Here is a 13,006-nt window from a genome sequence, read left to right as displayed (position 1 = left end):
AGCCTCTGGAATTAGCCGTGCCTCCACGTTAATTAACCCGCACCCTCTGATTGATGCTCGCTGGTGATGGGAACAGAACCCAAGTCCCAGCTCAGCTGCCAAGTCATGCGACACTGGAGGGGGGGACCCTGCTGTGACCCCTCTGCTGCTCCCCAGCAGCAATGGGGTGTCCTGGCCCCGTGAGGGGTGGCACTGGGCGCGGGGGGCAGATTCCAGCACCCATGGCCAGCCCTGACTGGGAGCACCCAGCCGTGCTGTGTGTGTGCGCCCTGGGGGCAGGGCTGTGTGTCCCTCACTGTCTGTCTGTCTGTCTGTCCCAGGTGTTCACCTGCCACCTGCCCGGGTGTGCTGGGGACACCCAGGAGCATCGGCGGGGTCCCCACATTGATGGCAATCCTGGCGCCCAGGGTTTGGTTTCTGGACTGATGGATTTCTCTGCTCATCCATCCAGATGGGTGAAGAGGGGGGTGAACCAGGTGTGGGGGGCTTTGGCAGCCTCTGCCCCCATCCCCTTGCCACCCTCCCTCAGTGCTGCCTGGGGGGCACAGAGAGACACCCCCCAGCTGAGGAGTCCCCTCAAAAAAATCCCCCAAAATCCTTCCTGGACAAGTGACAGGCACCCAAGGGAGAACCAAAAAGCCTCTGCCAGAGGCAGGGGACAGCCCTGTGCTGCCAAAGCCGAGCCTGGATAATGACAGCTCCCAGCACCGTGTCCGTGCCACGGTCCGTGCTGCATCCCAGCGAAATGCCTGTGGGGCCTCCCTTTCATCTCCTGCCTGGCAGCAGATTAAAATTTCATCTCTTCAGCGCTGGAGAAAGTGCAGGGGAGGAGTGGGAGCCCCGGGATGGAGCTCAGGGGTTCAGCCCCTCACTGGAGCTGCCTGCACTGAGCTTGGGGGGCCCCCAAATCCAGCCAGACATGGCAGGGCTGGAAGGAGCGGGATTTGGGCACAGCCATGCAGGGATTGTTGGGATGGAGGAGGCAGGATTTGGGCACAGCCATGCAGGGATTGCTGGGATGGAAGGAGCGGGATTTGGGCACAGCCATGCAGGGATTGTTGGGATGGAGGAGGCAGGATTTGGGCACAGCCATGCAGGGATTGCTGGGATGGAAGGAGCGGGATTTGGGCACAGCCATGCAGGGATTGTTGGGATGGAGGGGGCAGGATTTGGGCACAGCCATGCAGGGATTGTTGGGATGGAAGGAGCGGGATTTGGGCACAGCCATGCAGGGATTGTTGGGATGGAAGGAGTGGGATTTGGGCACAGCCATGCAGGGATGGTTCCAGGCTGGGCTGCTGCTTCCCCTGGGCCTTTCTTTGTCAGAACATGAGGCTGGGCAGGACACACTGCTGGGCTCAGGCTCCTAATGGTGCTTCCTCCATGGCCTGCACACCTGGAGCAGCACCACAAACCCCAAGTTCTGATAACCAGTGATGCCAGAACAGCTCCAGGAAGGCAAAGCCGAGGTCCCAGCAGGATGTGCCTCCATGCCAGCAGCAGCAGCAGCGCTTCCCTGTCTCTGCAGAGGGAATTCCAAGTCCCCCAGCAGTGAGATGGAGGGATGGGCACACAAACCCAAGGATTCCCTGCCTGCCGGGACGCCATCCTGGGCCGACAGGGAGCCAGGGCTGGGCCCCAGCTCGTGGGATGGGCGGTGTTTTTCCCCAGTGGCTCCTGGCAGATGTGACAAGGCTGGTCCCTGTCATCCCGCTGCCTCCCAGGAGGGTTTTGGCTGTGTCCTGGTATTTTTCCAGAGGCTGAGCACAGCTAACACCACAATTCCTTGGCTTTTTCCTTCCTTCCTTTCCATATGAAGGAGGAACGTTGCTCTTTTTCCAAGCCTATGACATCAGCAGGTGCCTTGGGATGTCACCACCACCTCACTGAGGTCCCCTCCAGGGGCTCAGGTCCTGGCTGCCCCCGGGACAGCCCATGCTCTTCTTGTCCTTTCCCTGTCCCCTCTCCTTTCCCACCTCCGGGCAAAGCTTTTTTTTGGGGGGGTGTCCAGGTCCCCTCTGAGCTCTCCTTGCAGTGCGGAGCCTCCTGCACCTCCCCAGCCCATCACTATTCAAGTCACACGACGCCCGTCACGCGTCCCCCGTCTGCCAATTAAGCCCCGGCTCTAATTACGCACTTAGGCTCCGCAGACGCTCCTCTTCCCTCTCCCGGCCCCCAGACGGACACCTGGGAGGCGGCCAGCTGTCCCACCGCTCACACCCAGCCCTGCCCCACCTCACCCTCACCGCGCCCACCGCTCTGTGACACCGAAACAACCGTCCCTAAACCAGCGCTGTGGTGCGGGGCCGTTTCTGTGCAGCCCACGAGGGAAATGGGTGCGTGCAGAGGTGATCCGGGTGTCCCTCAAGGGGGACAATCCCGGCCCTGGGGGGTTATGGTGGCACAGGGGGGTGTTGGCAGATCTGGGGGATTCTGCCGCCGCTCCCCAGGTGCCCTTGGGTCACCCCCGTCCCTCAGCTGTCACCCCGTGACACCCCAAACCCTCGGGGGGAAGGTTCCCTGCACCCCATGGCAGCTCATCACCTGCGTGGGCACCCACTGCCAGCTTCTCTGGGGTCTTGGTCCCCCAAAAATCCGGGGCGTGCTGGGTGTGGGGTCCTGTCCTCAAGGGGTGCAAAGGGTGTGGGGTACAGGGGGTGTAGGGGGTTCAGGAGGTGCCAGGAGTGCGGGATACAGGGGTCCGGGGGGTGCAGGGGGTGTAGAGGGTTCAGGAGGTGCCAGGAGTGCAGGATTCTGGGGTACAGGGGTTCAGGAGGTGCAGGGGTTGCGGGGTACAGGGGGTACAGGGGGTTCAGGGAGTGCGCGGAGCTCCCGCATCCCTGCGCTGCCGAAAGCCGCTGCTGCCATCTGCCGACACCGCGCCGGGTCCGGCCCCGCGGAGCGCCGGGAGAGGATGGGGGGCACAGCCCGGGACCCCCCAACATCCCCCCGGTACCCCCGGGATAGAACCCGCACTCCGGCCCCGCGCCCAGGTGCGTCCCGGGGGTTCTGCCGCAGAGGGCTGAGGGCAGCCGGGGTTGGCCAGGAGGGGACTGGGGTCCCCCCGCTCGGAATCCCCCCGGCCCGGAGACCCCCGCCCAGGCCCCCCGACCCCGCTGTCCCGGCTACCGCTGCCCCTCCGCGCCTCCGAGGGTCCCTCGGCCGCCCCATGAGATGGGGCGAGAAGCCACGAGAGGGAGCCCGGGGCCGCTGCAATGGGATAGAGGTGGCACCGGGGGCACCGGTGGCATTGGTGGCACCGGGGATGGCGTTTAACCCCTCCGTTCCTTAAGGAGAGCGGGGGGACAAGTCTGGGTCCAGACCCCTCTGGGCGCCCTCCCAGCCCCAGACCCGCCCAGTCTCACCCATTCCTGCGGGGCCGTGACCTCCCCGGGACGGCAGTGTCACCTCAGTCCCCAGGCTGGGACACAACAGGGACGAACTGCACCCTCCAGCCCACCCCGGGCATGTCCTGACCCCTCAGCAGAACCCAGCTGTGCTCCCAAACCGGGGAAACTGAGGCACGGCCAGGCCGCGGGCTCGGCTCAGGGACACGCCTGTGGTGCCCAAAGTGCCCCAAAACACGTCCCCAGCGCCGTGTCACCGTGCTGAGGGCACGTGTCCAGGTGCCAGCGCCCCACGGGGACCGGCACGGTGTCCCCAGGAGCCCCGACCTTGGCTGGCGGGGCGAGGTGAGCGGGACGTGCTGCGGGGCGGCACCGCACGTGGGGACACGGGGACACGGGGACACGGGGACACGGGGACACGGGGACACGGGGACACGGGGACACGGCACGGGGCAGCTCCGTTATGAAACGTCCCCGCATCCCCGCGCTGCTAAGTCAAGATTTAGGCGGAGAGTGGCTCCTGATCCAGATGAGATGGGGCACCACAAAGGGCTTTGTATTCCAGGAAGCCTATTAGAGGTTTAAATCATACAAATGGGCTTTTTACCAAAGATCCTCATTATCTGGGTATTTGCTTTTAATCCCCGGCTATTCCCGCAGCCCCTGCCCCACCCTGGCCCGCTCACCTTCCCCGTGTCCTCGGGCGGGCCAGGGGGTGTGCACAGGGACACGCTTTGGGGACAGGGACACGCTTTGGGGACAGGGACACGTTTTGGGGACAAGGACACGCTCCGGGGTCAGCGCAGGCCAGCGGGGAGGGGTCTGTGGGGTATTGGGGACACCCCGGTTGCGTTCACTGGGGTTGAGCCCCTCTTGCTTTGCCCTCTCCCAGTTTGTCCCGGTATCCCGGAAGGTTTTAGGGGTGGTGCCCGTTGTGTGCTGAGCACCAAACCTCCCCGGGCACACCCACAGCCAATCCTGGCCACACCTGGGCTCCTTCCGTGCCACCCTGGCCGTGTGGGTGCTCCCCGTGGGCACTCGGGGCTGATGAGGGCGGTGAGGCTGATGCTGGACCCCAAATCACCGAGCTCTGGGCACCCTGAGCATCATCGAGCCCCGTCAGACCGGGGACCACAGGCAGGGGTCCCGCCGGGGGCATCACACACTGGCCGGGACACACGGAGGTGTCCTGCCAGCCCTGAACCCCCCGTCCTGGGGCACAGGGACACCGCGGTGTCCCCTCCCCTGCCGGGATGTCCCCCGCAGCCCCACCCCACCGTGCTCTGCCGCAGCCAAGCCTCGGGGGCTTCACGGCTGCCATGGCAACGCAGGAAATTCCCACAGACATCCCTGCAGGGAGGAGGAGGAGGAGGAAGAGGAGCAAAACGAGGGGGAACTCCCAGGCAGGCACCCCACGTCTGTCCCCAGCAGCTTTGGGACGGTGTCACAGCGGCCCTCGTGGTTATTTCAGCACCAAAGGGCCAGAGGGACCCACCCCGGCCCTGCCCTGGCACCCCCAGGACATCCTGATCCCTGGGAGCACGAGCTGTGGTGCCCACCTGCGTGGCAAGGGGTGCTGGAGGGGGCTCCTGCAAAAAGACACAATATTTTGGGGTGGGAGCCAGGCAGGATGAGCTGGGGGGTGTTTGCCCCCAGTGCTGGGGACCCTGTGAATCACTGGGGGTTTGGTGTCCCTGCCCGTGCCCCCCTCACGGGTTTTATCCTCCCTCTCCCTCCCACAATCCCTTCCAGCACGGGGATTAGGTGGGTTTAGGGTCGGGTTGGAGTCGGAAATGGGATGCTTTCAAATCAGCCTGCGTCAGTTGCGCCTCAGTCACTCATGCCCAGGGGGATTAAAATAGATATGAAGATTATCTGAGGGCAGGTGGCAGCCCCACCTTGGGGGCCCCCGCTCTCCCCCAGCCCTGGCTCTGCTGCCTGTGGGGTGCTCAGCTCCAGCCCTCCAGGACACCTTCCCAAAGGCACAAACGTCTCCCTTTTCCTCGCCTTCCTGCTCATATCCCATCCCACCTCCCTTTCCAAATCTCTTTCTTAAGCAGGAGAGAACACTGCTGCAGCATCTCCCCTCCCACAGTTCCCGTGTTTCCAGCCCAATCCCATTCCCAAAACGCTGCACTGGGCTTGATACCAGTGCACAAACCTGGGGCTCAGGGAGGCTTCCCAGGTTTATTCATAGGAACTGCTCATTCCTGTGGCGTGTCAGGTCCCTGTGGTCCTCAGGGCTTGGGCTGCTCCTGTTCTCCAGCTCTGTTTGGTCACGAGGTGCCCAGTGGAGTTCCTAAACACACCTCTGGATTTCGGATGCTTTGCCAGGACTGGTCCCTGTCTCCTGCCCTGCTTCAGGCTGGAGTTTTAGGCCTGGAGGTGCCAGGTGTCCCTCAGTGGGTGCCCAAAGCCCCTCGGCCTCACTGGTCAGGGACTGTTTTGGGTTGGAAGGGGCCTTAAACTCACCCAGTGTCACTCACCCAGGGACACCTTCTGCCCTGTCCAACCTGGCCTTGGACACCTGCAGGGTGGGGGCAGCCACAGTTTTTAAATGCCCAGGAGATTTTGGGGTGAATTAGCCCCATTCTGGCTCCTTCTCTGCAGCTCCCCATCCTGGAGTGGCCACCCCAGAGCATTCCTGTTCCCCCAGGCCAGCGGTGGAGCCGTGGATTTAATCACTTGATGCATTTTTTCGTTTGTGTAATTCCAAGGAGAGTGGCTCTTGCTCCCATCTGCCCCCTGCCATCTGCTCCCCACGGCCCAGGAAAACCTGCTGGGAATGGCACCTCCTTATGGAGAGCATCTGTCCCCACTGGAGCCTTTTCCCAGTGCTCTGGGAGCCACTTCGCTCCTTGCTGGAGTGTCTGGGGGTGCTTTGCTACCCTCGTCTGGGTCCTGGGGGCACTCAACCCAAAATGTTCCTTTCTAGCCCCAAAAAGCCTGGCTTGGCACCTGCTCGGGCCAGTGGAGACAGAAAGTCCCTGTGCTCCCAGTGTTCCCAATGCTCCCAGTGCTCCCAGTGTTCCCAATGCTCCCAGTGCTCTCAGAGCTCCCAGTGTTCCCAGTACTCCCAGAGCTCCCAGAGCTCTCAGTCCCCAAGACTTCTCAGTGTTCCCAATGTTCCCAGTGCCCAAAGACCTTCCAGTCCACCCAGTGCTCCCAGTGCTCCTTCCCAGTGTTCCCTTTGCACTGAAGAACTTGCCAGTGCTCCGAGTGCTCCCAGTGTTCCCAGTGCTCTAAGTTTTCCCATTCCCCAAAACCTTCCAGTTCTCCCAAGTGCCTGAAAACCTCCCAGTGCTCCCAGTGTCCCCAGTGCTCCCATTCTCCAAGACCTCCCAGTACCCCCGGAGCCCCCCCATCCCTCCCTCTCTCCCCAGCCCCTTCTCGGGGGGCACCGGGGGCCGCACCCCAAGCTCTCCTCCTCCCTGGGACAATGCCTCGGGGGGCTCCCGGTGTCCCGGGGCGGGTGGGGGGTCCCGGGGGCCGCTGCCGGTGCTGCCCCCGGTGCCGGTGTCCCCCCCTTCCCCGCCGCCTCCCGGCGCTGCGGCGGGAGCTCCCGGGCTGCGGTGGCAGCGGCGACAGCGGCCGTCTCCGGGCAGGTAAGAGGAGGTGGCGGGGACAAGGGACCGGGGGGGGGGGCGACACACACACGCACACACGAGCGGGGGGACACCGAGGAACCGGAGAACACCGGAGCACCGGCACGGACCCAGCCCCGGGCACGTCCGTCCCCGCCGGCGGCTGCAGAGCCAGCCCCGCGCCGCCGCATCCTTCGGGGGTGCTCGGTGTCCCCCACGCTGCTTTCGGGGGTGTCCGGTAAAGCCTCCCCACGGGAGGGGCTTCCCCCGGGTGTGTCCCCGGCACTCCGGGGGGGTCCGGTTTGGGGGGAATCCCCTGTAGCCCTCCCCAGCCCCGGAGAGGATTCCCTGGGGGTGCCCAACCACCCTTGCCGAGGTGTCCGCTTTGGGGGGGGTCCTTGCAGAGCCCTCTCGGGGCGCTGAGCCCCCCACGGGTTCCCTCCCCAGCGCCGGGAAATGAGGAGGGATCACGGATCCCGGGCACTGGGGGTGGTGGGGTCGTGCCAGCCCGGGGGGGACAAAACTGGAGACCCCTGAGTGGGGTGGGGGACACGCAGATCCTTCCTCGGGTTGCTGGAGAGGGGCTGGAGCCGGGGTGGGGAGTGATGGAGAGATTTTGTGGGGTCCCATCCCCCTGTCACTGGGGGCTCCAGCCCTACCTGGCTGCTCCTCTTGGAGAGTCCTGTTCGCCCTGAGATCCAAAGGGATCCTGGGGGAGTTTGGGGGTGCTGCGGCCTCTCCCTACTCCGGATAAGGCAGTTCCAGGCAGTGAAGCCCCCACTGCCCCCCTGAATCCCCCCGAGCCCATCCTCTCCCATGGAGGGCTCACGACACAGCCTGGGGGCCACCGCAGGGTGGTGGCAGTGGGTCAAGGTCACCACAGAGTCCCCCGCGTGGGGACCCGGGGTGCGTGCCCGGGTGTTGGACGCCCTCCCCTCTGAGCTCCTCGGGGCTGATCCTGCCGGGGGGCACTGGGTCCCCCGGGCTGGGGACACCCTGGGGCAGCGACAGAGCCCCGAGCCGCCCCCAGCCCTTCCTGGGGCTCCAGTGCCCGCCGGAGGCATCAAATATTCCCGGAGACAGCGGAGGAGCTGAAAATAACCCTCCTCCGAGGGATCTGACCCAGATCCGGCCAGCCCCAAAGCTGGGCTGGACCCAGAACCGCCGGCGCGGCTCTGCCGGGGCCGAATCCACCCCGCTCCCCTCCTCCGGGCCGCTCTGCCCCGCTGATCCCACCTTTATATCACCTATAAATTATGCAAATGAGCTATAAGGGCTTATTACGCAAACAGGAGGGGGCTGGCGCTGCCTGGCGCTGGGTGGTCCCCGGGGCTGGCCCCGGCGGCTCAGAGCGGCCAGCGGGGATGGAGGGAGCAGCATCGGCGTCCGGCCGGGTGTCCGGGGGCTGCCAGGGAGCTCTGCCCCGTCCCTTTCCCCTCCTGTAGCACAGAGGGACCCTCCGAGCCCGGCCAGAGCTCGTTCCCCTCCCGGGGCGAGTCCCAGCGGAATGGGGAAGCAGAACAGCAAACTCCGCCCGGAGATGCTCCAGGACCTGCGGGAAAACACGGAGTTCTCCGACCTGGAGCTGCAGGGCTGGTACAAGGGTTTCCTGAAGGACTGTCCCTCGGGCATGCTGGACGTGGAGGAGTTCAAGAAGATCTACGCCAACTTCTTCCCTTACGGCGACGCCTCCAAGTTCGCCGAGCACGTTTTCCGCACCTTCGACACCAACGGCGACGGCACCATCGACTTCAGGGAGTTCATCATCGCCCTGAGCGTCACCTCCCGCGGCAAGCTGGAGCAGAAGCTCATGTGGGCCTTCAGCATGTACGACCTGGACGGCAACGGCTACATCAGCCGGGAGGAGATGCTGGAGATCGTGCAGGTACCGGGCGGCCCGCCGCGGCTCCGGCTGAGTGTCCCCGGGTGTCACCGCGGTCGCTGTCACCTCCCCCGGGTGCGGGTGGGTTGGGGGTTTCACCCTCTGGGACCCCCGGCTCAGGGTTTTGCGGTAGCAGGGATGAACTCCTTGCTGCCTGCAGCTGTGGCTGCAGGGATGGTTTTATCCTGAGTTTTATCCAGAGTTCTTCCCTGCCGGGGGATGTCCCTTTGTTACCCCATCCCGGGACTCTTCCCTTGCTTCCAGGGCTGGCAGTTGTCCCCCAGCACTCCTGGTGGTGTTGGCAAACGGGCAGGAGATGCTCTCCTCGCCCAAATCCCAACCTGGCAGATCTCACGGCCACTGCAGTGGCATCTCAGTGGCCAAACCCTCCCTGCAGGAGCAGCCCCAGCCCTGGCTGTGCTGGGAGCTGAAGCCCCCCACAGCCTGATCCCATGGGAAGGGCGTTAAACGCCAGCCCCATTCCCAAGGAAGCAAAGCCCAGAGCTCTGTGCCTGTCCCAGGTGGACAACGCCAGGAGCCCACCTCACACCCTCACCCCCTCTCCTCGTCCCAGGCCATCTACAAAATGGTCTCCTCCGTGATGAACATGCCTGAGGACGAATCCACCCCGGAGAAAAGGACGGACAAAATCTTCCGACAGATGGATACTAATAACGACGGTAAATGAGAGGAGCCGCGGGGGATTAGGGAAAGGTCTCATGGCTAAATCCAGGGCTCTTAGAAGGAGCCGCACGCACGCTGATTAAACGGCTCACGTCTGCTGGTGTGGAGGGGCTCAGGGGCACCCCAGGGTGCTCCCCTCGGGTGGGGGGGTGACCACGGGCTGTGCTGGGTGGTCTCTGGTGCTGGGAGGTGGCTGAGCCGTGTCCTCTTCCCCGCAGGGAAGCTCTCGCTGGAGGAGTTCATCCGAGGGGCCAAGAGCGACCCGTCCATCGTGCGCCTGCTGCAGTGCGACCCCAGCGGGGCCATGCAGTTCTGAGCCCCACGGACCCCCCAGAGCCTCCCCCCCGCCACCCCCGACCCTGCAGATGGTCACTGTCCCCTGCCCGGCCCCTGCGGTCCCCGCTGTGCCCCCACGGCCCCTCGTGGGATGAGAGCTGGAGCCCGGCTGATATTGGGGTGAGGGGACTCAGCCCCGGGGGGGCTCCTGCGCTGGTTTTACTGGTGGGAGGACGGAGGCAGGGTCTGCCCTGAGTGAGGACGGTCCCCCCGAGCCCCGGGGCTTGGAGCAGGGGGACAGCCCAGCCTGGTGGCCAAGCCACTGCTGCGTCTCCGGCAGGCGTGGGGACACAGCCCAGGGGACAAAGCCCCGGTGGCTGGGGGGGTCCCCAACACCCAGCCCCGCGTGAAGACACCCCCACGGGCAGGGCTGGGTCAGCCCCCTCCCCACGGCCAGTGCAGGGGGTGGGGCCGCGGGGTGGGGCCGTGCTTCTGCTCTTTAATACCTGCAGAATAAAGTTTGTGTCAGTGCAGTCCGTGCTGGGAAAGGGGACACGGAACCCCTGGGGAAAGTTCCTCCTAGCAGGGTCTGGATCCAGCCCAGTTTCCTCCCTCGCTGCTGCCCCAGGCAAGCCAAGGCCGTGGGATGGGCTCGTGTTCCAGGGGATGTGTCCACACATCCTGGGAGGCAGCTGGGTCCTGTGGTGGTGCTGGAATGGGGCAGGAACAGCCAGGACACGTCCACAGGGCCATTTATCCCTCAGAGCCGGGCAATTTCCACACTGTCCAGTCTCAGCAAGCCCAGGCACTGCCCGGGGCCGGGGCTCTCCACAGACACTGCCTGCAAAGAGACCTGGGAGCCAGAGAGGATGATGAGAATGGGACCGGAGGCGTGGAAGCTTTGGATCCACCAGCCACCCCTGAGCCCAGGCAGGTCTGTCCCTGATTTCTGAGTCCAGGAATCAGAAATCACCTTCATCCGGAGCATCCCACGGCAGCAGCGGCCCAGGCGGAGGAGCTCGAGGGTGAGCAGGAGGCAGCGGATGCTGAAGAAGATCTCCGTGGCCTCGAGCAGGAGGGAGACGGCCCAGAGGGACAGCGTGGAGCTCTGGGAGACAGGGGGAGCATCAGCTCCTTGCTCATCCTCCCCATGCCCGGCACGTCCCCATCCCCAGCCCACGGGGGACTCACGTAGACGCGGGTGGGATCAAAGGGACACTCGCGGGAGACGGGGTCGAGGGCGGTGCTGGTGGTGGAGCAGGGGGCCAGCAACACCCGGCCTTGGTTGCCCAGGGTCAGCCCGATGGCCACGAGCAGCCCCAGCAGGCAGCACAGGCAGCACAGGCTGCTGCAGGCGCTCAGGGACAGCAGAGCCCATTTCTGCAGGAGGGAGAGAAGCGGCAGAGCGGGGACTCAGGGATGTGCCCTCCCCAGGACGGACCCCAGAGAGGGGGCGTGGGGGTCCCTGGGAGGGCTGCAGCCCCCTGGGTGCTGGCAGAGGGGCCGGGGGTGCTTACAAAGGCTGCAGGGCCGAGGTAGCGGGACAGCAGCAGGGCAGAGACTCCGCAGGAGATGGTCTGTGAGGAGGGACAGGGAGGTCAGCGAGGAGCAGCACCTGCCCCAGGGACACGGGTCCCCTTTCCCTGCTGGCATTGTCCCCGGGAGCTCATCCAGGGGCCAGTGCTTCATCTCCCACAGCCTCACCCAGTAACAAAGCCCCCGAGTGTTTCACTCCCTGGGTTTGCGCTAGCAATGCTTGTTTGGAGCGGGGAACTGGAGGCAGAGCAGTGTCCATCCCGCATCCCATCTCCTTCCCACCCCGCATCCCTAGCCCACCCCTCCCTCATCCCAGCCCCTCCCCACGTCCCCTCCGTGTCCCCAGCCCCGCTCCCAGCCGTACCAGCAGCGCAGCAACCACAGAGGCGCTGTTGGTGACACCGTAGTGCAGGGAGGTGGCATCGCGGGCGCCGAGCACGAAGCGCAGGGCCGTGCCGTGGACGAGGGCGCCGGTGATGAAGCTGAGGTGCCCGAGGATGAGGAGGATGAGCCCCGTTTTCATCAGCACCTTTCGCTGGCTGCCGGGATCGAGGTGGCCTGAAAGGAGGGGGGAGGAGGGTGTGGGGTGGCCAGCACTGAGCTGGCCCCACGGGAATTCGGGGCCAGCCCCAGAGGACGTGGCCCCACGCTGGCAGGGGGATGAGGCAGGAGATGACGTGGGAAGCCACCGGTAGCCCAGGTATTCAAACCACTGGTGCAGCCAGCTCTCGTGGGACTGGAGCAAAGGTGTGGGGCCAGTGGCCATGGGGACACAGGGACCCTGTGGGGCTGGGAAGAGCTGGGGCTCCTCGGAGTGATGAGGAGGCTCTGGGAGAGCAGCTGTCCCCAAATGGCAGCTGCAGGGCTGGGTTCTGGCACCCTAACCCTGCTCCCCCTCTGGAACCCACCCTCACACACCCATCACCACCCAGTGCTCAGCCCAGCTCCTGCTGTGACCCCATCCGAGTCTCTCAGCTCCTCTCCCTCCCTCCCTGCCTCAGTTTCCCCGGCAGGAGGGCAGAGGTGGAGCCCTCCCGTTGTGATCCCCACGCCAGAGCCAGACTCACCCACTTGGCACATCTTCACCGGGCCAGGATCAGGCCAGCAGAGCCCCTGGGTGCCCCGGGGGGCTGCCCTGCCCTCAGCCCCCGGGCACTGGGATCCATCGGGGCCTGGGTGGGAGCAGGGCTGGGACGAGGCAGCACCAGGACACCGGAGCCACCCACCTGCTGCTCCAATTCCTGTCAGACCAGCTCCCCGGGACAAAGGGATAACTCCACCTTCTCCTGCGTGTCCCACCCCTGTGCCCTCCCCGTGCTGCCAAGCCAGAGCCGTGCCGTGACATGCTGTGCCATGCCATGCCATGCCGTGCCCAGACACCATTCCAGGCTTCCTCATCCCCCTTCCCAGCCATCCCCACCTCCCCAGGCCATGGCAGCAGGCTGGGGTCCAGCCAGGCAGGTCCCAGACCACAGATGAGGGGCTGGGAAGGGGCAGCCCCTGGGGTGGGACACCGCAGGACCACAGGGCACCGAGCAGCGCTGCCAGGGGCCAGGGACTGAGCTGCAGGGAGAGGGCAAAGCAGAGGGGTCAGGGCAGGTGGTGACCGGGCCAGAAGACGACTCAGAGGAGCTGGTTTGGTGGCCATCGCCCTCAGGGAGCTTCCAGGGACTGGGATGGGGACAGGCGCTTGCTGG

At 65.1% G+C, this 13,006-nt stretch overlaps 2 protein-coding genes across 2 annotated transcripts; one reads left to right on the top strand and one right to left on the bottom strand.

Moving 5' to 3' along the window:
• Positions 1-8,354: 8,354 nt before the first annotated feature.
• On the top strand, positions 8,355-10,298 carry HPCA (hippocalcin). Its single transcript, XM_066204286.1, has 3 exons — positions 8,355-8,816; positions 9,388-9,493; positions 9,716-10,298. The coding sequence occupies exons 1-3, from the start codon at positions 8,439-8,441 to the stop codon at positions 9,811-9,813; spliced, it is 582 nt and encodes a 193-aa protein (XP_066060383.1). The 5' UTR covers positions 8,355-8,438; the 3' UTR covers positions 9,814-10,298.
• TMEM54 (transmembrane protein 54) lies at positions 10,064-12,582 on the bottom strand. Its single transcript, XM_066204285.1, has 6 exons — positions 12,377-12,582; positions 11,674-11,867; positions 11,291-11,350; positions 10,965-11,153; positions 10,747-10,881; positions 10,064-10,626 (listed from the first exon to the last, which is right to left on the bottom strand). Exons 1-6 carry the CDS (start codon positions 12,387-12,389, stop codon positions 10,534-10,536), a joined length of 684 nt encoding a protein of 227 aa, XP_066060382.1. The 5' UTR covers positions 12,390-12,582; the 3' UTR covers positions 10,064-10,533.
• Positions 12,583-13,006: the final 424 nt, after the last annotated feature.

The sequence above is a fragment of the Chamaea fasciata genome, unplaced genomic scaffold (genome assembly GCF_029207755.1).
Source record: "Chamaea fasciata isolate MVZ Bird 193981 ecotype frontalis unplaced genomic scaffold, bChaFas1.0.hap1 SCAF_26, whole genome shotgun sequence".
NCBI lineage: Eukaryota > Metazoa > Chordata > Aves > Passeriformes > Sylviidae > Chamaea > Chamaea fasciata.
This window is presented reverse-complemented; position numbering and strand designations above follow the sequence as displayed.